Source organism: Notolepis coatsorum (genome assembly GCF_963971535.1).
Source record: "Notolepis coatsorum genome assembly, chromosome: 10".
Lineage (NCBI taxonomy): Eukaryota > Metazoa > Chordata > Actinopteri > Aulopiformes > Paralepididae > Notolepis > Notolepis coatsorum.
This window is the reverse complement of record NC_140174.1, coordinates 135,886,683-135,911,631: the sequence shown is the minus strand read 5'-3', so window position 1 is coordinate 135,911,631 and position 24,949 is coordinate 135,886,683. Positions and strand designations below refer to the sequence as shown.

The 24,949-nt window shown below is 44.7% G+C and overlaps 1 protein-coding gene across 1 annotated transcript in view; it reads left to right on the top strand.

The window, feature by feature from the left end:
• mfsd3 (major facilitator superfamily domain containing 3) overlaps positions 1–24,949 on the top strand; it is a 99,144-nt gene that overhangs the window by 26,263 nt on the left and 47,932 nt on the right. Inside the window, exon 3 of the mRNA XM_084322717.1 lies at positions 2,283–2,430. Within this exon, the coding sequence (XP_084178843.1) occupies positions 2,283–2,430 (148 nt within the window). The remainder of the gene's footprint in view (positions 1–2,282; positions 2,431–24,949) is intronic.

Here is a 24,949-nt window from a genome sequence, read left to right as displayed (position 1 = left end):
AAACCTGCACTGTGTAGCCTAACTTTTTCATGAAAAAGAAAATCCACTTCTTTAGCAATATATTAATTTATATAATATAAATCATGGATTTGGGTTGAGATGGGCTTAACAAGAGAAAAACCCTCCCAACAAGCGATGCGTGAAACACAGCAAACAAGAACTTTGAAGGCCGACCTGGAGGAGGGTTCCACGTGAAGCGCAGGTGAACACGGGCCCCGGTCTAACTTCTAGAGGAGGGTTCCACGTGAACCGCAGGTGAACACGGGCCCCGGTCTAACTTCTAGAGGAGGGTTCCACGTGAAGCGCAGGTGAACACGGGCCCCGGTCTAACTTCTAGAGGAGGGTTCCACGTGAAGCGCAGGTGAACACGGGCCCCGGTCTAACTTCTAGAGGAGGGTTCCACGTGAACCGCAGGTGAACACGGGCCCCGGTCTAACTTCTAGAGGAGGGTTCCACGTGACCCGCAGGTGAACAGGGGCCCCGGTCTAACTTCTAGAGCATAAACGTGAAGGACAATAATGTAAAACAGTGCCCAAGGTTGCCTTGCTTGAAGAAATGTATTTGTTGTCGTTTTCTCTTGTCCGTCATGTTTAACCCTTTCACTACCACACTACCAAATGGTTAACCCTTTCACTGCGACAATACAGAATGTTAACCCTTTCACTACCACACTACAGACGGTTAACCATCTGTAGTGTGGTAGTGAAAGGTTAACCATCTGTAGTGTGGTAGTGAAAGGTTAACCATCTGTAGTGTGGTAGTGAAAGGTTAACCATCTGTAGTGTGGTAGTGAAAGGTTAACCATCTGTAGTGTGGTAGTGAAAGGTTAACCATCTGTAGTGTGGTAGTGAAAGGTTAACCTTCTGTAGTGTGGTAGTGAAAGGGTTAACCGTCTGTAGTGTGGTAGTGAAAGGTTAACCGTCTGTAGTGTGGTAGTGAAAGGTTAACCATCTGTAGTGTGGTAGTGAAAGGTTAACCATCTGTAGTGTGGTAGTGAAAGGTTAACCATCTGTAGTGTGGTAGTGAAAGGTTAACCATCTGTAGTGTGGTAGTGAAAGGGTTAACCAATGTGCATTTACCTCTTACAGGCACATGGTGCCAATCTTATATAGTTCAGCTTTAAAGTGACACACATGCTTATTCTTCAATCCTCTAGGTAGCATACACCTACTGTATTCTGATATTATTATACTACATTTATACATTTATTACTATACTACATTTATACATTTATTAGTATACTAATGCTAATACATGTATTAGTATTATTATACTACATTTATACATGTAGTACTATACTACATTTATACATGTATTAGTATTACTATACTATATTTATACATGTATTACTATACTATATTTATACATGTATTACTATACTACATTTATACATGTATTAGTATTACTATACTATATTTATACATGTATTACTATACTACATTTATACATGTATTACTATACTACATTTATACATGTATTAGTATTACTATACTATATTTATACATGTATTACTATACTACATTTATACATGTATTACTATACTACATTTATACATGTATTAGTATTACTATACTATATTTATACATGTATTACTATACTACATTTATACATGTATTAGTATTACTATACTATATTTATACATGTATTACTATACTACATTTATACATGTATTAGTATTAGTATACTACATTTATACATGTATTACTATACTATATTTATACATGTATTACTATACTACATTTATACATGTATTAGTATTACTATACTATATTTATACATGTATTACTATACTACATTTATACATGTATTAGTATTATTATACTACATTTATACATGTATTACTATACTACATTTATACATGTATTAGTATTAGTATACTACATTTATACATGTATTACTATACTACATTTATACATGTATTACTATACTACATTTATACATGTATTAGTATTAGTATACTACATTTATACATGTATTACTATACTACATTTATACATGTATTAGTATTACTATACTATATTTATACATGTATTACTATACTACATTTATACATGTATTAGTATTACTATACTATATTTATACATGTATTACTATACTACATTTATACATGTATTAGTATTAGTATACTACATTTCATAAATTTTTAGTATTTGGATACTAAAAATGGTAGCATTATTGAACTCTGCTGTCTAACATTGTACCTCGATCTGTTCTCCTCTTCCCTCTTCTTCCTCTACGTCTCCCCCCTCTTCCTCCTCTTCCTCCTCTTCCTCCTCCTCCAGGTGAGCAGGGGGCAGTAACGATGTTTCCCCTCTTCTTGTTGGACCACCACATGACGGCTAGGGAGCTGGGCTTCTGGAACGGTGTCATCGCCATGGGCTTCTCCATCTGTGGCTCCTCCCTGGGAGGCCTGCTGCTCGCCCAGTACAGGTAGCAGTCACCCCACGCATCACACCATCACATGATGTGTGACTCGCCATCGGTCAAACCCCTGTCACCATTCCTCAAAAAAAGGCTAAATGTTGTGAAATTCAGAAATAGGACGAAATTGAGATATTGCCAATTTTTTGTGCTTTTAAATCTTCTCTATCTGTCGCCTTATTTACAAAACTTAATACGACTTGTAAATATGTTAATTATTGTTAGGTAGTCCGGCTGTATTATTTCCCATGCTGTGTGAAAAAACTACAATATGTCTGTCATATCACAGACATATCAGGTAACATACATATTACCATATCATCACTAGGGCTGGACACCGGTGTGGCTAAAATATCACATCAGGATAATTGTCTACGCTTTGACGGTATAATGGTATATGGCTTTAGTTTTCCAGTACAAATTACAATGTGATATTGTATTTTCAGTTGTAAAGTCAATCCCAATCACTTGGAGTATGAATATACTGTCCTGCAGCGTGGCTACATGAGTAGAGCTCCGGACTCATGATCGGAAGATCACCGGTTTGAGCCCCAGTCAAGGCTGCTGTCTGAAAGTGGTGTTGTTGTCCAGCAGTCCGTCTCTGGACTAGTCAGTAACGATGCCCCTGTTAGTGTTACGGTGATAGGGACACCGTACAGCTGCGAGTGCCGTCCTTCGGATGAGACGCTAAACCGAGGTCCTGACTAAATTTGGTCGTTAGAGAACCCAGGACGCCTATCGTAAAGAGTAGGGGGTTCCCTGACGTTCCTGGCCAAATTCCCAATCATGTTTGATTGATTGATTGATTGATTGAACATTTTATTAACAGATTGCAGAATGGGTACAATACAGTACAGCTCAATACACACACAATTGTTAAGGGGATGCAGACCAGAGAAAGACTTTCGTCTTGTTTACTGTATATCAGGGTCCCCCATTTTCAATTCATCATAACATATATGACATACATGACATACAGATAGACAGTACTGCTACATCTATACATTTATGACATACCAGATTTACAAATACAGTACTGTTTTTTTTTCTCCCATCCCAATTCTTTGTCGTTATGCCAATTCCCCCCTCCCCTACCTGGTCGTTGCGCGCATGTGCCCCCTACTGGTCGTTCTAGGGAGCCCTGAGGTCTATCACACGCTTCCTCCGATACATATGGAGACAGCCAGCTGCTCTCTTTTCACCTGCCAGCGCGGACTCTCATTGGCGAGGAGTAACATGTAGGAGGCTCACACTGCCCCCGCCCTCTCCTGTCTTTTTTGGGTGGGCAAAAAAAAAACTCAGAGCGTGTTTTTATAGTCACATATTTGTCATGTGTAGGTGGGTTTTCCAGCAAACTCACCACTCTCGCTGCCGTTGAGTTTGTAAGGGCTGCTACCACATAGTAGTACTTGGTGGCATCCGCGGTAATATTCCTGAGAGCGAATTGGGCTTCGGCTTGCGCGAACCAAGCGTTGGCACTCTGCGCAGCTTGAGTGAAACTGCCTTCAAAGTTCTGCGATCTGCGTTCTGTTGTTCAGTTGACATGTTCGATATAATCTCCGAAATACGTCCAAGATCACGTCAGGAATGCAGTAATGATAGCGTAGACGGAGTTGTGTTCCGATGCAAAAACACTAGTTTATTACGCACGCTACTGTCGCACAAACAACACTTCCATTCAACTTTCACTCGTCTGTCTCTCTTTAACTACGTCATCCCCCGCTAAGGGTCATGGGAGATGTAGTAAACACCACAAAAGGCTAGAATGCCGTGAATTATGTCCCAGTAGCCACTACACGCAAATCATTAATCATACATCAAAATAGCCTAATTTGATTATTATACACGATGATGACGATACAGAAAATTACAGAAAAATGAGAAATGCATGGCAAAAATAGCATTTATTGTCAGTATTTTAGAGACCCCCCAAAAATTCACAAATCATGTTTTCAGCTGATGTCTGAGCTAGGGGAGCTGATGGCTCACCCAGCTTACCCATGGTTCGCACCCAGCTTGTAGGTCTCTGACATCAAGGCCACCTAATCATCCCTTCCCCTTAATTGGCTGATATCTAAACCCTGTCTCCTGAGCCGTTCAGCCATTGTGTAGTGTGATGTGTGCCGGGTGCTAGTACATGGTAGCCATTGAGCCTGCGTAGCCCAAGGTTGGGTACTACGCGTCGAATGCATTGTCTCGTCACTGTGTTACTCTGGAGAAGAAACAAATAACTCGTTTTCCTTTTGTCTGCAATATGTGGGTGTGTAACTCTTCCTTTTGTGTCTGGAATATGTGCGTGTGTGTCCGCGTGTATGTGTGCGTGCGTGTTCCTGTGTGCTTTCATGTGCCCCACCTACCCAACCCCCCCCCCCCCCCCCCCCCACCTCCAATGCACAGCCTACCCCACCCATCTTTGTTGGTTTGGTTATGGTTCATCATTTGCCAATTGACAAATGAACCAAACATTCTAAACAAAGGTATCAGGTAACATACATCACATCAAATCAGGTAACATACAGGTACATATTACTGTAATATCATCCCATATTTCATATATCGAGTGTAACATACTGGTCCTGTAGCTCCATGGGTTTGATTCCCACTGGGACACACCAGTCATTCTAAAAACAGTATGTATGAACTCATGTGCTTTGGATAAAATGTAGCAAATGGTCAAGTCATGGCAACCGGCTCCATCAGCAACACTGTGTACGTTTACATAAACATGCACTAATACTCTGCATACTTAGTTAACTTCCTTTCATGTCTCCATTTACCAATATGCATGTATGAGTAAGCGGAATATTGTGAATAATTGTCTCTTACGTAGACCACAAAACCCTACTGTGAATAGGATAAGGTGTTTACATACCTCAGTATAACTGCCTGATATCAACAGATCCCAGCCATTATATATAAGGTGTTTACATGCCTCAGTATAACTGCCTGATATCAACAGATCCCAGCCATTATATATAAGGTGTTTACATACCTCAGTATAACTGCCTGATATCAACAGATCCCAGCTATTGTATGGTGTTTACATACCTCAGTATAACTGCCTGATATCAATAGATCCCAGCTATTATATATAAGGTGTTTACATGCCTCAGTATAACTGTATAACTGTCTAATATCAACAGATGCCAGCTATTATATATAAGGTGTTTACATGCCTCAGTATAACTGTCTAATATCAACAAATGCCAGCTATTGCATGGTGTTTACACATACCTCAGTATAACTGTACTCAGATCCCAGCTATTATATTCAGGTTTTCTCATAGTCAGGATATGAGCTGCAGTAGTTCCGTCAATCTAGATCCGATCTCGAAAATTATTGTGGATCGTTGTAGCCAATGAGTGTGGCTTCAAATGATACACCATGTGGGGATGTGTGAATCAGGGATCTAGGTGAACAACTAAATTATTTAACAGGAAGCCAAATTCACTCCTAATCACTCATTTCTGAATGGATCTTTATGAAATTTGGATATGTACTACATAAATAGATTTGTAAGCCATACCATCTCATGGGGAAATACTACCTCTGGACTACAGTACTGACTACTACAGAAAAACTTGAGTAACAAGTTTTTTTACAACTCAAGTTCAGACCTATGTAACTCTATTACGTTAGCACTAAAAGTGAATTTATTTCTGGAATCAGAAACTTCAGAATGTCATCTTTCAAAAGAGACCAGGCTCATGCATGTGCTATAAGTATAAAGTATGTTGTTTTGGTTTGCAAAAAAAGTATGCAGTCCTCAAAAACTAAAACTAAAATGGCCAATTTTGGGGGCGCTTGCTAACAGGTTACGTTGACCCCCGTAATTCATTATAGTTCATTGTGAAATAGCGATATTAGTGTAATTATTGTCAAACCCTAAATAGCATGTGGAATAGGTCTTTCTCTCCGAATGAATGCAGGTTTATATATATAGCGTTATCGGGTGCACTGACTGCGCTCGCAGGAATGAATTAGGGATGAATGAATGAATGAGGGGCAGTCTAATTGCAGAGAGAACATAATATTAACTAGAGTCCACTACCCGAGACACCTCCTTCATTTGTACCGCAATTTGGGACCCAAATTGGAGCTATAAGCTTAAAAGCTTTTCCGTGCTTATTTGAGATGGTCCAGCTGCAGAGCCGGAGAGACAGACAGCAGAGAGACAGACAGACAGATAGACACTGTTCCACTGTGTGTGTGTGTGTGTGTGTGTGTGTGTGTGTGTGTGTGTGTGTGTGTGTGTGTGTGTGTGTGTGTGTGTGTGTGTGTGTGTGTGTGTGTGTGTGTGTGTGTGTGTGTGTGTGTGTGTGTGTGTGTGTGTGTGTGTGTGTGTGTGTGTGTGTGTGTGTGTGACCACTAGTCTCCTAGTAGAGACCCCCCCCCCCCCCCCCCCTCTGGACCACCTCCTAGTAGAGACAAGTTTTCTGAAATTTATGTTTATGTATGCAAATGAGGCCCTTTTCCATTAAATATGTGGACATTTATGGATGCAATAAGGCAAAATGAAGTAAAATAAACAACTAAATGTGTGTTATTGACGTTTTATTGTCACTAGTTTCATAGAAGACATGTTTAGGAAGCAAAATATAACAAAATCTCAAAATCAACAAAATTATATTTGCCTATTCACCTGCAGTGTCTCGCCTTAATCCTCATCTTCGTCTTCTTCCTAGAGAAGTCTCTACTAGGAGGTGGTCCAGAGGGGGGGGGGGGCTGAGTCTCTACTATTAGACTAGTAGTCACACACACGCACGCACGCACGCACGCACGCACACACACACACACACACACACACACACACACACACACACACACACACACACACACACACACACACACACACACACACACACACACACTGTGGAACAGTGTCTGTCTGTCTGTCTCTCTGCTGTCTGTCTCTCTGCTGTCTCTCTCAAAATAGTATAAGTGCTATCTTGGCCCTGAGAGTTGCTCTCCGGCTCTGCAGCTGGACCCTTCTCAAATCAGCACGAAAAAAGCTATAAGCTTATAAAACGATTTAATATGCTAAACTTCGTTTTAAATTCTTTAATTCACATTTGTTTATTTCATAAAGATTTTCCCGACATAATGCTACCTGCCCCGACCAGATCCGTGACTCTGTTGCGATACAGATGAATTATCTACTCAGAAAGCTTATAAAACGATTTAATATGCTAAACTTTGTTTTTAAATTCTTTAATTCACATTTGTTTATTTCATAAAGATTTTCCCGACATAATGCTACCTGCCCCGACCAGATCCGTGACTCTGTTGCTATACAGATGAATTATCTACTCAGAATAGTATTATAAAGTGGCTATCTTTTATGCTGTAGATCACTGCTGGTATGTGCGTGCAGAACCTTTATTTCAGCGGGGACTGTAGTATTTATTTGACGTTACTGTACAATATATGTGTATTAAAAGACGGAGCTGTCTTTTATCGTATTATAATAATTATTAATATTAAAAATAAATGAAGAAAGGCCTTCTTATTCCAGCATGCATTAATGACACCAACAGGCAACGGCAAAACAGTGGTTAATGGTCTTTATTAGTGTTTGCGGTGTCCAGGCAGCAATGGTCTTTTAGGAAGTTAATAGATATAATATCCGACATCACCGTGTACAACACGCTTCCCTCTGCTTAGTCCACTTTTCCACATTTCATGGGGGTGTTCCATTACCGTATATGGTTAATCGGGGCGGTTCTGGTATGCAAATACTTAAAACAGTGCACGAGTTCCAGCTTAGGAGCAAGGTGATATTTATAAAGACAACTGTGCGTAGGACCTGTGTACGCACGTGTGATAAATCCCGTTTTTTTTGTGCGTGCACACATTCTAAATTCTGTGCTTACGTGTGGAAATAGAAGGTTTTCTAAGAAAACTTGATAAATGAGGGCCCTGGGGTTTAAGTGAAGAGAATCTTCACGATCCAGTTGTATCATTTATATTCCTCGTATAGCGGAACATTTTACTGGACAAGACTCTTCTCTTCAGTGTGTAATTACAAGTAAACCTAAGTAAAAACAACAAAACATTGGTGTAACTGTGCCTAGCCTTTGTTGCATAAGGCCTCACGTCCGTCCATAGTATCACATGATAACATGTGTCCTGCCTACGGCCACTGTGATGTCATGGGAACTATAAATAACAACACAGCAGAGTGTCGGTTCCCAGAGCAGCCTGTAGTGACGAGAAGCAGCCATCGTCACTCACTCATACATACATTTATCTGTGTCCCAGTTCCCAGACCAGCCTGTAGTGACGAGAAGCAGCCAGCGTCACTCACTCATACATTTATCTGTGTCCCAGTGTGGAGAAACGACACAAAGGTTTTCTTAAGGTTCGCCCTCGGTTAAATGTTTCCCGCACAAACCTAGAAGGTAGGGACGTCGCCATGCCAGGATTCTCATAGTCGATACTAATACTAGTTTCTACGATTCTCCAAAATGGTCCATATCCATAACTGATAGGGCATACAGACCCTCATCTGCTCCTTTGATTACACTGTTTACTTTTCTCATATTCTTATATCCAGAGTTAATTATATTATTAATTATATTACAAATTATATTACAAACACAAATTATTTTTTTCTTCTCATATTTATTTTATATTCCGATAAAATTGTATTGCCAATATTTATGTCCTTCTATTATCCTGCCCATACCTACTGTATACCCCCTCCCATGCTGCTATGAGGAACAATAAAGGAATATCTTATCTTATACAACGGCATGCAAATTTCTCGATTCTGATTGGCTGAAACAGTCAAGTTACACGTGGGTATTTGTAATAACCAACGCTCTTGGTCCCAGGACCCGCCCACAACCGCATTACTATCAATCCGCCATGCGAGTTTCTAGAAGTGAAAGTAAGATGGCGGACAGTAAACGTTACGAAAGGATATGGTGATAGGGTCATAAAGACTAAATGAAAAATGATTCTGTCACGGTGAATGTGTTAGTTTCTTAAACAATGTTGGATGATGTAATTGATGGGTCATGAGTCATTGTGGAACAAAATAAAAATCGCGTGAATTGATTGATTGATTAATTGCAAAAAAAAATAAAAGTGAGCGTGGATTATTGAATTGATTGATTGATTGATTACTAATTGTATTACTGTCCGCCTTGTTTCCAACTGGTTAAGTTTAGGCACTCTTTCGAAGTTGCTCTCTTTCGAAGTTGGTTAAGGTTAGAGTTTGTCTTTAGAGCAGGGCGATAGACCACCAGCCCTGATTCCAAACTCTAACCTTAACCAACTTCGAAAGAGAGCGACTTCGAAAGAGTGCCTAAACTTAACCAGTTGGAAACAAGGCGGACAGTAATAAAATTAGCAATCAATCAATCAATTAATTCAATAATCCACACTCACTTAAAACAGCGGACCTCCCAGCTGCTTCTATAGAAAGTAGGTTTAAAACAAATAATAATCCCCTCTTATAGGGCAAAGAAATGTTTTTTCCCCCTACTGGATATAGGGCAAAAAAACTTTTTTTTATTTGTTTTACCTACTTTCTATAGAAGCATCTAAGAATGAAGTTCTATAGAAAGTAGGTTCAAAACAAAAGAAAAGTTGGATGTGTTAGTTTGTTGGATGTCTAGTTGAAAGACAGTTGGATGTGTTAGTTTGTTGGATGTCTTAGTTGAAAGACAGTTGGATGTGTTAGTTTGTTGGATGTCTTAGTTGAGAGACAGTGAGAACAGTTGGATGCACTTCCGAGCTGCTTCCACATGGAGGCAACTTCTAATTTTTTTTTTTTGGGGAACTACTTTTTCTGCGGATGGTTTTTTCAATAAATCTTCAATTAATGTGTGTTTATTGTATAGCAATAAGGTTGGATGAATGCGCCAGTTGTATAAAAGCCATTACACCACGTGCAGTCGTGGGTTGTGAGAATTAGACCATGCCTAGGGGGGTCTAACAACCACCCCTAGGCATGGTCTAATTCTCACAACCCACTCCTGCGCGTGATGTAATGCTTTATTAACCTAGGTGATAAGATAAGATGAGATATTCCTTTATTGATCCCCTTGGGAAAATTCAGGCACCATGGTATGGGCATGGTAATAGTAGAATATATAAATACAGGCAATACAATTATATTACAGTAGGAAAGTAAAAAATAGGCAGTGTAAACAATATAATTAACTCTGAATATACGCATATGAGCAAGTAGGCAGTGTAATCAAAGGTGCAGATGAGAGTCTGTATGCCCTATCAGTTATATACATGTCCCCCTGCTGAACGTGTCACTTGGTAGGCTTTTTATTTTATTATCTATGTTCTCTGGTCCCCATTACCGGTCAGCACTACTGAAGTTGTAGAGAAGTGGGAACTGAACCGTTTTAATTAGCAAGGCATCAACTTGGTACCAAAGCATCGGTTCCCTATTAGAAGGTCCAAAGGAAATATACCACACCATAGCTTTTCTCAGAAGCTGTCATGTAGCACAGAAACATTTTAAATATATATACCGGTATATATAAGATTCACCCTCATTTTCCACTTTGATTGTTCTTCCTCCTTGTTTTTCCTTAATGAGTCAGGTTTCTTTATGTCCTGCAAAAGCATCTAGTGGAGAAAACTAAAGGAATGTCCTTCCACTGTTATGCCGATTGATTGATTGATTGATTGATTGATTGATTGATTGAAAACTTTATTAACAGATTGCAGAATGGGTACAATACAGTACAGCTCAATACACACAATTGTTAAGGGGATGCATTGGAGGGGGGGGGGGGTTGGGTAGGAGGGGTAAATGACACACAACTCACCGATGACACACAACTCTACATAAAAACTGCCCCAAACCCCTCTGCAGCTCTGTCATGCCTCACCACCTGTCTTGAGGAGATAAAGGCATGGATGAACAGCAACTTCCTCCAACTAAACAGCAAAAAAACCGAGGCACTTCTCATTGGCACCCCTCACCAGGTTCAGTCTTCATCCATATCCCATCTCACCTTTGAGTGCCAGGTCATCCCCCTCTCCCCCTCAGTCACAAATCTGGGGGTTCGATTTGACCCCCACCTGACCTTCAACATCCACATAAAACACCTCTGCAAGATCTCATTCTATCACCTAAAAAATATATCCAAACTCTGTCCCACTTTAACCCTGTCAGACACAGAGAAGCTTGTCCATGCCTTTGTCTCCTCATGACTGGACTACTGTAACGGACTCTTCATCAGGATTCCTGGCAAGAGCATCCAAAAGCTGCAATACATCCAGAACAGCGCTGCCAGGATCCTGATGAGAGTCCGTAAACACGATCACATAACCCCCATCCTCCACTCACTACATTGGCTCCCCGTCTCATCCCGGATCAGCTACAAAATCCTGCTGCTCACCCATAACTGCATAAATGGACACACACCCCTCTACCTTCTGGAACTCATCACTCCAAAATCCTCCACCCGTACCCTCAGATCTGCAGGTAGCCTGCTCCTTCAGGTCCCCAGTACCCGGCTCTGCACCATGGGTGACCCAGCCTTCTGCTCGGCTGCACCATGCCTGTGGAAAGGCCTCCCCATCCAGCTGAGGGCACAGCAGAGCCTGGACTCTTTCAAAGCAGGCCTGAAAACCTACCTCTTTCAAAAGGCCTTTGATTGTTTTTTTTATATATATTTTTCTTGTGCTGTTGTCTTTAATTTTCTGTTGCTACTATTTTTATTTAATTCTTATTCTGTATTTTATCTTTTATTAATAATTATTTAATTTTTTAACTGTTTTAACCCTGTAGCACTTTGAGATCCTAATGAACGAAAAGTGCAATACAAATACAATTTATTATTATTATGTGTGTGTGTGTGGGGGGGGGGCGTGTATGTGTGTGTGTGGGAGGGGTTCAGCTCCTGTGTGTTCTGTCACTCGTGTCTCCATGTGTTGTGTTTCAGTTTGGTTCTTAGTGTTTCTCTCTCTCTCTCTCTCTCTCTCTCTCTCTCTCTCTCTCTCTGAGTAAACTGACACCAGCATCTACGATACAAACCTCCAAAGGCAACTGTTTTTGTTCGGGGAACTCTCTTTCAAAAGAGCTGTCATATTTCAGCTTTTATCTTTCACTCTTTATTCTTATCCTGCTTGTAAAGGACTGTGCCGGTATTGTAACATTCTCACACAGTGTGAGAGAGAGAGGAGAGAGGGAGAGAGAGAGAGAGATGAGAGAGAGAGAGAGAGAGAGAGGAGAGAGAGAGAGAGAGAGAGAGAGAGAGAGAGAGAGAGAGAGGAGAGAGAGAGAGAGAGAGAGAGAGAGAGAGAGAGAGAGAGAGAGGGAGGAGGGAGAGAGAGAGAGAGGGAGAGAGAGAGGGAGAGAGAGAGAGAGAGAGAGAGAGAGAGAGAGAGAGAGAGAGAGAGAGAGAGAGAGAGATCAGTGTCAGATGAACACCTCTTTCTGTCTCTGTTGCTCTTTCTCTTTCACACACACCCCTCTCTCTCCTCTCTCCTACTCTCTCACACACACACACCCCTCTCTCTCCTCTCTCCTACTCTCTCACACACACCACCCCTCTCTCTCTCTCTCCTACTCTCTCACACACACACACCCCTCTCTCCTCTCTCTCTCCTACTCTCTCTCCTACTCTCTCACACACACACACACACACACACACCCCTCTCTCTCTCCTACTCACACACACACACCCTCTCTCTCTCCTACTCTCACACACACACGGCAGTCCACCAGGCTCTAAAAGCTCATTGGAAAGGTCTATCCTCTCCCAATCTGAACCGGCTGAGTGGCCCCACAGTGACCCCTTCACACACATCGCCGTCGGCAACCTGAGAGCAGCAGGCATTCTTATCTGGGACCGGGAGAGGTGGCAGCTCCTCTCTCTCTCTCTCTCCACACACTCACACACACACAACCACACACCACACACCACACAACCACGCACCACACACACACAACCACACACCACACAACCACGCACCACACACACACACCCACCACACAACCACGTACACACACACACACACACCACTCTCAAACACACCTCTCTTTCTCTTACACACAAACACACGGACACAAACACAGTGTGTGTGTGTGACTCTCCCTCTCTCCCAGTGTCTCACACACAGCACCCCAACATAAACTTTCTTTCACACACACAACGCAAACACGCACGCACATGCGCGCACACACCGCACACCACACACTCAAACTCTCCGGAGAGTGCCTGATATGAAAGGCTGTCATTGAGAAGGAAGGGGAAAGAGCAGAGAGAGAAGAATGTCTTTAGCATGTGAATGTTAGAGTATTGGTTTCCTGCTGGAGAGGAGGGGAGAGCTTTAAGAGAAAGACCAGAGGCAGAGGAAGAGCCTGAGGAGGAGGAGAGGAGGAGAGGAGGGGAGGGAGGTCTTATACCTGGCATTGCTCACAGCCTCGCTGCAGTACAAGGGTGTAGGAAGTGGACGAGACCGCAAAACACGTTTGTAGTGATTGTGTGGCAGTATGATGTGATACATCTATTGATTTATTGTGATGTTTCTTCTTGACTTGTTTAAAGAAGACTTATCCAGCCCATGGGAACATAAACTTGTGATTGCGGGCTTTACAAATACATTTGATTTGATTTGATACATGTACATTTTAGTGACCGTGTTTTCAAAATGACTTGTCGAGACTTCAAAGACACCATTCTCCACTCATCTGTCAGAGTATACAATTCTCTTTTCTTCTTCCTTAACACTTTCAGTGCCAGCCATAACGTTGATTAATGTCCTTGAGTGCCATCATCCACTTCAATGATACCGTTAAAAATGCATAATCTATGTTTTAAATTATGGCTATGTGTCTAATCTGCCCGTCGCTTATCAATGACTTGTTTGCAGTCAACATTGTCGAAACGGATTGTTTTTTAATCGGTTCATATCCTTTTTATAGCATTTCGAAAAGCTATCGTTTTCTCGAAAATTTCCGGAAAATAGAAAGATTCCCTCATAAACAGCATTTATTGGAATATTCTCGAATACACTAGACACGTTGTCATTTGTCGGCCTATTTATGAATCGTTTTCAAATAAATGCTAGATTATCGATAGTATATGTGTACTTATGCACGCTATAGAAGCGAGCTGAGAAATCGATTACCTCATTTCCTCAACATCACACACACACACACACACACACATATACACATACGGGACACGCTGTTATCTCAGTGAATACAGCTCTGATTATCCTAAAACTGGTAACATAGACTCCTTACCTTAGATCAGATGTTTTCCAAAAAGATTATTCCAATTCCTGATCGCCATTCCAAATATCGATCGCGTTTATTGATTGATTATTGGCTGCTGTAAATATATATTCCAGGCTGCTTTCCAACTTGCGATTACTTCCCTCGTCATCAGATCCCTCGCCAGCATAGTGGAGCGAGGAGGCACCCCCTCCACAGATCCAACAGTATAATCGAATGGCCTGCAGTTACACAGGGATAGACGATAGGGGGCGGTATTTTCCCATCGGAGCTCCTAGAGGGGCTGCTGTACCAACGGGAGACTCGGTTGATGAAATATGAATTCAGATCGCTAATAAAAAAATAAAACGACAATTCACGTCGTAGGCACTCAACGGGGGGCATGAAAAGACGACATAACACGTCGCTGGCACTCAAAGTGTTAATATACATGAACAATAACGACACATGCATATTAGGGGTCATTATCTGTATCTGTTCAACCGATCTCTCTCTGTATCTGTATTCGGATAGAAAACCGGAAGTAGTTTATACCGGAAGTAACATTTTATCGGGCAAATGTTGCATTTTCTAACCTAATATTCGTTGGCAATGCAATTGCTGTGCCTTCAAAACATTAAATTGATTTAATATCGGCACAAACTGTATTGGTCCTCAATACAGTTGTTCTACTCCTGACTGAAGCAAACCACCGTCCCTCACAACTAGCCTATGGTGCCACGGGCCTGAAAGATGGATGAACGGTGATATTGACGAGTCTTTCTCTCTCTCTCTCTCTCTCTTGTGTTGCATTGGTGATGTTTATTTATTAATACAAAATGTTGTTAACATCACAACAATATGAAATAAATGACATGTTTAGGAAATTAAAACAAAAAGGCAAGAGATTCAGTAGTAAAAATAATAATAAAATAAAGGGGGGTCACTACACTTCCTACGACTTCATGTACATGTTTACAGATCAGCTGTGAACATGTATGCCAGTGCTTTTCATAGGTCCCTGCGTTAGTCCTTAGTTAGTGAGTCAGGTTTTCCATGGAATGTATTTCTTCTACAATGTTCAGCCACTGTCCTGTCTTTGGTGGGTCACATTTTAACCAGCTTCTTGTGGTGGCCAGTATCAGGATTTTGTAGATGTAGATAGAGGTAGATGTCCTTCCCCTTCTCTCAATCCCAGGTACTTAATCCAAGGGTCCTTGAGAATCTTGTGACCTAAAAACTAGAAAAAAATATCTAAATAACCCTGTCTCAGAATCTTAGTATTTGTGTACATGACCAAAAGATATGTGCGTGATTGGCATTCTGTCTCCAACACTGCTACTGTTTACCTAGTTGTTTGTTTTTGACGTGTGGTGTGATAAAGAATTGGATTAAGTTCTTCGATCCAAATTCCCTCCATCTTTTGGAACGGGTGGACGTTTGTTTGCGTTCTGCACATGAATTGTCACTCACTCTCCGACAGATCAACGTTCTAATTCCCTCTGATTTAACATAATTAATTCCTCCCGTTGCGGTCATTGATTTTCGATGCCGGCATAAACCCATGCTGTCAAACAATGCAATTCTATTTCCTACCCATTCAATAACAAAACAACAATAACGCAGGTGTGGAAGAATCCCATTGTCTGTTCCAAGACAATAGCTTAAATCTCACACCTTGGGAGGGCCCTGCAGCCCCCACCCCTCCCCACACCTTGGGAGGGCCCTACAGCCCCCACCCCTCCCCACACAACAGGCTGGTGTCTCCTTCTCTCCCCGAGTGTCTCCTAGTGGGCCGGTGGGGGCAGCTCCTGGTGTCTCCTTCTCTCCCCGAGTGTCTCCTAGTGGGCCGGTGGGAGCAGCTCCTGGTGTCTCCTTCTCTCCCCGAGTGTCTCCTAGTGGGCCGGTGGGAGCAGCTCCTGGTGTCTCCTTCTCTCCCCGAGTGTCTCCTAGTGGGCCGGTGGGAGCAGCTCCTGGTGTCTCCTTCTCTCCCCGAGTGTCTCCTAGTGGGCCGGTGGGGGCAGCTCCTGGTGTCTCCTTCTCTCCCCGAGTGTCTCCTAGTGGGCCGGTGGGAGCAGCTCCTGGTGTCTCCTTCTCTCCCCGAGTGTCTCCTAGTGGGCCGGTGGGAGCAGCTCCTGGTGTCTCCTTCTCTCCCCGAGTGTCTCCTAGTGGGCCGGTGGGAGCAGCTCCTGGTGTCTCCTTCTCCCCCCGAGTGTCTCCTAGTGGGCCGGTGGGAGCAGCTCCTGGTGTCTCCTTCTCTCCCCGAGTGTCTCCTAGTGGGCCGGTGGGAGCAGCTCCTGGTGTCTCCTTCTCTCCCCGAGTGTCTCCTAGTGGGCCGGTGGGAGCAGCTCCTGGTGTCTCCTTCTCTCCCCGAGTGTCTCCTAGTGGGCCGGTGGGAGCAGCTCCTGGTGTCTCCTTCTCTCCCCGAGTGTCTCCTAGTGGGCCGGTGGGAGCAGCTCCTGGTGTCTCCTTCTCTCCCCGAGTGTCTCCTAGTGGGCCGGTGGGAGCAGCTCCTGGTGTCTCCTTCTCTCCCCGAGTGTCTCCTAGTGGGCCGGTGGGGGCAGCTCCTGGTGTCTCCTTCTCTCCCCGAGTGTCTCCTAGTGGGCCGGTGGGAGCAGCTCCTGGTGTCTCCTTCTCTCCCCGAGTGTCTCCTAGTGGGCCGGTGGGAGCAGCTCCTGGTGTCTCCTTCTCTCCCCGAGTGTCTCCTAGTGGGCCGGTGGGAGCAGCTCCTGGTGTCTCCTTCTCTCCCCGAGTGTCTCCTAGTGGGCCGGTGGGAGCAGCTCCTGTTGTCATCCTGTGTGTTGGTTTTACCTGCCAGTCTTCGTTAAACCCGCCTGCTGGTTTTTCTCGGCTCCTGCCTCCTGTGTGTTTCTGCACCGGGATCCACTCCTGTTCCCATCATTACAAGCAATAGACCATGAATATGGCCCTTCTAAGGTTTCTCTCCTCCACATTGCCTGTGGTGCTTTTTTCCTATTGCTAGGTTTTTAGTGAGTTTTTCCTTACCTTCGCTGGGGTATGTCTGGGAGAGTTGTGTTGGATTTCATGATGGGTTTTTTGTTCTTGATTTATTGTGATGCTTAGCCCATGGAGACATTAACGTGTGATTGCGGGCTCTACAAATACATTTGATTTGATTTTGATTTGATTTGTGAATGAAGGGAGTTCACCAAGTCTGTTCCATTCGTTTGAAAACTCCCTGCACACTATTATGTCCCACGTCACAATAATGTCACCAAAGTGGGCAAGTACCCAAGTACGCACTTAGCTTAGGGAGTAGAAGTGGGACTGTGACCACAACTCGACACAGAGCAGAGCGGTGAGACTTCTGTATTAGAACCAAGCAGACGCAGGACATCAGGAGTAGCTGTCGGGGTCAACAGGGTTGATCTGTGGATTAAGTTTGATGATGTAACAAAATAACTAATAATAATAATAATAATAATAATAATAATAATAATAATAATAATAATAATAATAATAATAATAATAATAATTAATAATAATAATAATAATAATAATAATAATAATAATAATAATAATAATAATAATAATAATAATAATAATAATAATAATAATAATAATAATAATAATAATAATAAATTTTATTTGTAGTGCACTTTTCATTCACTAGGATCCAAAAGTGCTACAGGGTTAAAACATAGTTAAAAAATTATTATTATTATTAATAATAATAATAATAAAATAAAATAAAAATAAAACAGTTAAAAACATAGTATAAACAGAAAATTAAAAGCAGTGGCACAAGAAAAAAAATTAAATCACAAGAAATAGCTAGAAATCAAAGGCCTTTTGAAATAATAATGTTTTCAGGCCTGCTTTAAAAGAGTCCAGGCTCTGCTGTGCCCTCAGCTGGACGGGGAGGCTGTTCCACAGGCGTGGTGCAGTCGAGCAGAAGGCTGGGTCACCCATGGTGCAGAGCCTGGTGCTGGGGACCTGAAGGAGCAGGCTACCTGCAGATCTGAGGGTACGGGTGGAGGATTTTGGAGTGATGAGTTCCTGTAGGGGTGCGTGTCCGTTTATGCAGTTATGTGAGAGCAGCACCTGTGATAGTTGATCCGGGATGAGACAGGGAGCCAGTGTAGTGAGTGGAGGATGGGGGTTATGTGCTCATGAGACAGGGAGCCAGTGTAGTGAGTGGAGGATGGGGGTTATGTGCTCGTGAGACAGGGAGCCAGTGTAGTGAGTGGAGGATGGGGGTTATGTGCTCATGAGACAGGGAGCCAGTGTAGTGAGTGGAGGATGGGGGTTATGTGCTCATGAGACAGGGAGCCAGTGTAGTGAGTGGAGGATGGGGGTTATGTGCTCATGAGACAGGGAGCCAGTGTAGTGAGTGGAGGATGGGGGTTATGTGCTCATGAGACAGGGAGCCAGTGTAGTGAGTGGAGGATGGGGGTTATGTGCTCATGAGACAGGGAGCCAGTGTAGTCAGTGGAGGATGGGGGTTATGTGCTCATGAGACAGGGAGCCAGTGTAGTGAGTGGAGGATGGGGGTTATGTGCTCATGAGACAGGGAGCCAGTGTAGTGAGTGGAGGATGGGGGTTATGTGCTCATGAGACAGGGAGCCAGTGTAGTGAGTGGAGGATGGGGGTTATGTGCTCATGAGACAGGGAGCCAGTGTAGTCAGTGGAGGATGGGGGTTATGTGCTCGTGAGACAGGGAGCCAGTGTAGTGAGTGGAGGATGGGGGTTATGTGCTCATGAGACAGGGAGCCAGTGTAGTGAGTGGAGGATGGGGGTTATGTGCTCATGAGACAGGGAGCCAGTGTAGTGAGTGGAGGATGGGGGTTATGTGCTCATGAGACAGGGAGCCAGTGTAGTGAGTGGAGGATGGGGGTTATGTGCTCGTGAGACAGGGAGCCAGTGTAGTGAGTGGAGGATGGGGGTTATGTGCTCGTGAGACAGGGAGCCAGTGTAGTGAGTGGAGGATGGGGGTTATGTGCTTGTGTTTACGGACTCTCATCAGGATCCTGGCAGCGCTGTTTAGTACAGAGCAGGGAATGTGTTGATCTGTGGTCAATCAGCGTGTTTATCTTAATGCTAATCTGCCTTAGTAGCTTCTTAACAGGCCCTTCAGACATACAAACAAGCATGTGTATACAGTACGTTACACATGGAGAGAAAACACAAATACACAAGTGACACACACACACACACACACACACACACACACACACACACACACACACACACACACACACACACACACACACACACACACACACACACACACACACACACACCTGTGATTGACAGGCTTCCTCTGGAGAGTGATTGACACCCTTAATCCCTCATCTGATGTCACGCAAGTGTGTGTGTGTGCGTGTGTATGTGTGTGTGTGTGTGTGTGTGTGCTTTAACAGTCATTAATTACCTTCCACGCTGGGGATCTCCTCAAGTTATTGATTACCTCGTGAGCCAAACCCACAGGGAGATGTTTCTCTTCCACTAACAGGGAATCAATTAGTGCCTTGGGACCTGTTTACATGTGTGTGTTTGCTATATGTCTGTGTGTGTGTCTCCTCTGCGTTCGTTTCTATGTATGTCTAAGTGTGTTTTATGTGCGCGTGTGTGTTTTATATGGTTGTGTGTGTGTGTGTGTGTGTGTGTGTGTGTGTGTGTGTGTGTGTGCGCGTGCGTGCGTCAGTGAGCGTGCGTGACAGAGATGAAGACAACACAGCCTAAGTTCCTACAGTATTCTAACACGGTAGCTGTTACTGTCTCTAACGGTTGTCTCCTGGTCTCTCTGCAGTGTGGGCTCTCTGTTACTGTCTCTAACGCTTGTCTCCTGGTCTCTCTGCAGTGTGGGCTCTCTGATGTTACTGTCTCTAACGCTTGTCTCCTGGTCTCTCTGCAGTGTGGGCTCTCTGATGTTACTGTCTCTAACGGTTGTCTCCTGGTCTCTCTGCAGTGTGGGCTCTCTGATGTTACTGTCTCTAACGCTTGTCTCCTGGTCTCTCTGCAGTGTGGGCTCTCTGATGTTACTGTCTCTAACGCTTGTCTCCTGGTCTCTCTGCAGTGTGGGCTCTCTGATGTTACTGTCTCTAACGCTTGTCTCCTGGTCTCTCTGCAGTGTGGGCTCTCTGTTACTGTCTCTAACGGTTGTCTCCTGGTCTCTCTGCAGTGTGGGCTCTCTGATGTTACTGTCTCTAACGCTTGTCTCCTGGTCTCTCTGCAGTGTGGGCTCTCTGATGTTACTGTCTCTAACGCTTGTCTCCTGGTCTCTCTGCAGTGTGGGCTCTCTGATGTTACTGTCTCTAACGGTTGTCTCCTGGTCTCTCTGCAGTGTGGGCTCTCTGATGTTACTGTCTCTAACGCTTGTCTCCTGGTCTCTCTGCAGTGTGGGCTCTCTGATGTTACTGTCTCTAACGGTTGTCTCCTGGTCTCTCTGCAGTGTGGGCTCTCTGATGTTACTGTCTCTAACGCTTGTCTCCTGGTCTCTCTGCAGTGTGGGCTCTCTGATGTTACTGTCTCTAACGCTTGTCTCCTGGTCTCTCTGCAGTGTGGGCTCTCTGTTACTGTCTCTAACGGTTGTCTCCTGGTCTCTCTGCAGTGTGGGCTCTCTGATGTTACTGTCTCTAACGCTTGTCTCCTGGTCTCTCTGCAGTGTGGGCTCTCTGATGTTACTGTCTCTAACGCTTGTCTCCTGGTCTCTCTGCAGTGTGGGCTCTCTGATGTTACTGTCTCTAACGCTTGTCTCCTGGTCTCTCTGCAGTGTGGGCTCTCTGATGTTACTGTCTCTAACGCTTGTCTCCTGGTCTCTCTGCAGTGTGGGCTCTCTGATGTTACTGTCTCTAACGCTTGTCTCCTGGTCTCTCTGCAGTGTGGGCTCTCTGTTACTGTCTCTAACGCTTGTCTCCTGGTCTCTCTGCAGTGTGGGCTCTCTGATGTTACTGTCTCTAACGCTTGTCTCCTGGTCTCTCTGCAGTGTGGGCTCTCTGATGTTACTGTCTCTAACGCTTGTCTCCTGGTCTCTCTGCAGTGTGGGCTCTCTGATGTTACTGTCTCTAACGGTTGTCTCCTGGTCTCTCTGCAGTGTGGGCTCTCTGTTACTGTCTCTAACGGTTGTCTCCTGGTCTCTCTGCAGTGTGGGCTCTCTGTTACTGTCTCTAACGCTTGTCTCCTGGTCTCTCTGCAGTGTGGGCTCTCTGTTACTGTCTCTAACGCTTGTCTCCTGGTCTCTCTGCAGTGTGGGCTCTCTGATGTTACTGTCTCTAACGGTTGTCTCCTGGTCTCTCTGCAGTGTGGGCTCTCTGATGTTACTGTCTCTAACGCTTGTCTCCTGGTCTCTCTGCAGCGTGGGCTCTCTGTTACTGTCTCTAACGCTTGTCTCCTGGTCTCTCTGCAGTGTGGGCTCTCTGATGTTACTGTCTCTAACGCTTGTCTCCTGGTCTCTCTGCAGTGTGGGCTCTCTGATGTTACTGTCTCTAACGCTTGTCTCCTGGTCTCTCTGCAGTGTGGGCTCTCTGATGTTACTGTCTCTAACGCTTGTCTCCTGGTCTCTCTGCAGTGTGGGCTCTCTGTTACTGTCTCTAACGGTTGTCTCCTGGTCTCTCTGCAGTGTGGGCTCTCTGATGTTACTGTCTCTAACGGTTGTCTCCTGGTCTCTCTGCAGTGTGGGCTCTCTGATGTTACTGTCTCTAACGCTTGTCTCCTGGTCTCTCTGCAGTGTGGGCTCTCTGTTACTGTCTCTAACGCTTGTCTCCTGGTCTCTCTGCAGTGTGGGCTCTCTGATGTTACTGTCTCTAACGCTTGTCTCCTGGTCTCTCTGCAGTGTGGGCTCTCTGATGTTACTGTCTCTAACGCTTGTCTCCTGGTCTCTCTGCAGTGTGGGCTCTCTGTTACTGTCTCTAACGCTTGTCTCCTGGTCTCTCTGCAGTGTGGGCTCTCTGATGTTACTGTCTCTAACGCTTGTCTCCTGGTCTCTCTGCAGTGTGGGCTCTCTGATGTTACTGTCTCTAACGCTTGTCTCCTGGTCTCTCTGCAGTGTGGGCTCTCTGATGTTACTGTCTCTAACGCTTGTCTCCTGGTCTCTCTGCAGTGTGGGCTCTCTGATGTTACTGTCTCTAACGCTTGTCTCCTGGTCTCTCTGCAGTGTGGGCTCTCTGTTACTGTCTCTAACGCTTGTCTCCTGGTCTCTCTGCAGTGTGGGCTCTCTGATGTTACTGTCTCTAACGCTTGTCTCCTGGTCTCTCTGCAGTGTGGGCTCTCTGTTACTGTCTCTAACGCTTGTCTCCTGGTCTCTCTGCAGCGTGGGCTCTCTGATGTTACTGTCTCTAACGCTTGTCTCCTGGTCTCTCTGCAGTGTGGGCTCTCTGATGTTACTGTCTCTAACGCTTGTCTCCTGGTCTCTCTGCAGTGTGGGCTCTCTGATGTTACTGTCTCTAACGCTTGTCTCCTGGTCTCTCTGCAGTGTGGGCTCTCTGATGTTACTGTCTCTAACGCTTGTCTCCTGGTCTCTCTGCAGTGTGGGCTCTCTGATGTTACTGTCTCTAACGCTTGTCTCCTGGTCTCTCTGCAGTGTGGGCTCTCTGATGTTACTGTCTCTAACGCTTGTCTCCTGGTCTCTCTGCAGTGTGGGCTCTCTGTTACTGTCTCTAACGCTTGTCTCCTGGTCTCTCTGCAGTGTGGGCTCTCTGATGTTACTGTCTCTAACGGTTGTCTCCTGGTCTCTCTGCAGTGTGGGCTCTCTGTTACTGTCTCTAACGCTTGTCTCCTGGTCTCTCTGCAGTGTGGGCTCTCTGATGTTACTGTCTCTAACGGTTGTCTCCTGGTCTCTCTGCAGTGTGGGCTCTCTGATGTTACTGTCTCTAACGGTTGTCTCCTGGTCTCTCTGCAGTGTGGGCTCTCTGTTACTGTCTCTAACGGTTGTCTCCTGGTCTCTCTGCAGTGTGGGCTCTCTGATGTTACTGTCTCTAACGGTTGTCTCCTGGTCTCTCTGCAGTGTGGGCTCTCTGTTACTGTCTCTAACGCTTGTCTCCTGGTCTCTCTGCAGTGTGGGCTCTCTGATGTTACTGTCTCTAACGCTTGTCTCCTGGTCTCTCTGCAGTGTGGGCTCTCTGATGTTACTGTCTCTAACGCTTGTCTCCTGGTCTCTCTGCAGTGTGGGCTCTCTGATGTTACTGTCTCTAACGGTTGTCTCCTGGTCTCTCTGCAGTGTGGGCTCTCTGTTACTGTCTCTAACGGTTGTCTCCTGGTCTCTCTGCAGTGTGGGCTCTCTGATGTTACTGTCTCTAACGGTTGTCTCCTGGTCTCTCTGCAGTGTGGGCTCTCTGATGTTACTGTCTCTAACGCTTGTCTCCTGGTCTCTCTGCAGTGTGGGCTCTCTGATGTTACTGTCTCTAACGCTTGTCTCCTGGTCTCTCTGCAGTGTGGGCTCTCTGATGTTACTGTCTCTAACGCTTGTCTCCTGGTCTCTCTGCAGTGTGGGCTCTCTGATGTTACTGTCTCTAACGCTTGTCTCCTGGTCTCTCTGCAGTGTGGGCTCTCTGATGTTACTGTCTCTAACGCTTGTCTCCTGGTCTCTCTGCAGTGTGGGCTCTCTGATGTTACTGTCTCTAACGGTTGTCTCCTGGTCTCTCTGCAGTGTGGGCTCTCTGTTACTGTCTCTAACGGTTGTCTCCTGGTCTCTCTGCAGTGTGGGCTCTCTGATGTTACTGTCTCTAACGCTTGTCTCCTGGTCTCTCTGCAGTGTGGGCTCTCTGATGTTACTGTCTCTAACGGTTGTCTCCTGGTCTCTCTGCAGTGTGGGCTCTCTGATGTTACTGTCTCTAACGCTTGTCTCCTGGTCTCTCTGCAGTGTGGGCTCTCTGATGTTACTGTCTCTAACGCTTGTCTCCTGGTCTCTCTGCAGTGTGGGCTCTCTGATGTTACTGTCTCTAACGCTTGTCTCCTGGTCTCTCTGCAGCGTGGGCTCTCTGTTACTGTCTCTAACGGTTGTCTCCTGGTCTCTCTGCAGTGTGGGCTCTCTGATGTTACTGTCTCTAACGCTTGTCTCCTGGTCTCTCTGCAGTGTGGGCTCTCTGTTACTGTCTCTAACGCTTGTCTCCTGGTCTCTCTGCAGTGTGGGCTCTCTGATGTTACTGTCTCTAACGGTTGTCTCCTGGTCTCTCTGCAGTGTGGGCTCTCTGATGTTACTGTCTCTAACGCTTGTCTCCTGGTCTCTCTGCAGTGTGGGCTCTCTGATGTTACTGTCTCTAACGGTTGTCTCCTGGTCTCTCTGCAGTGTGGGCTCTCTGATGTTACTGTCTCTAACGGTTGTCTCCTGGTCTCTCTGCAGTGTGGGCTCTCTGTTACTGTCTCTAACGC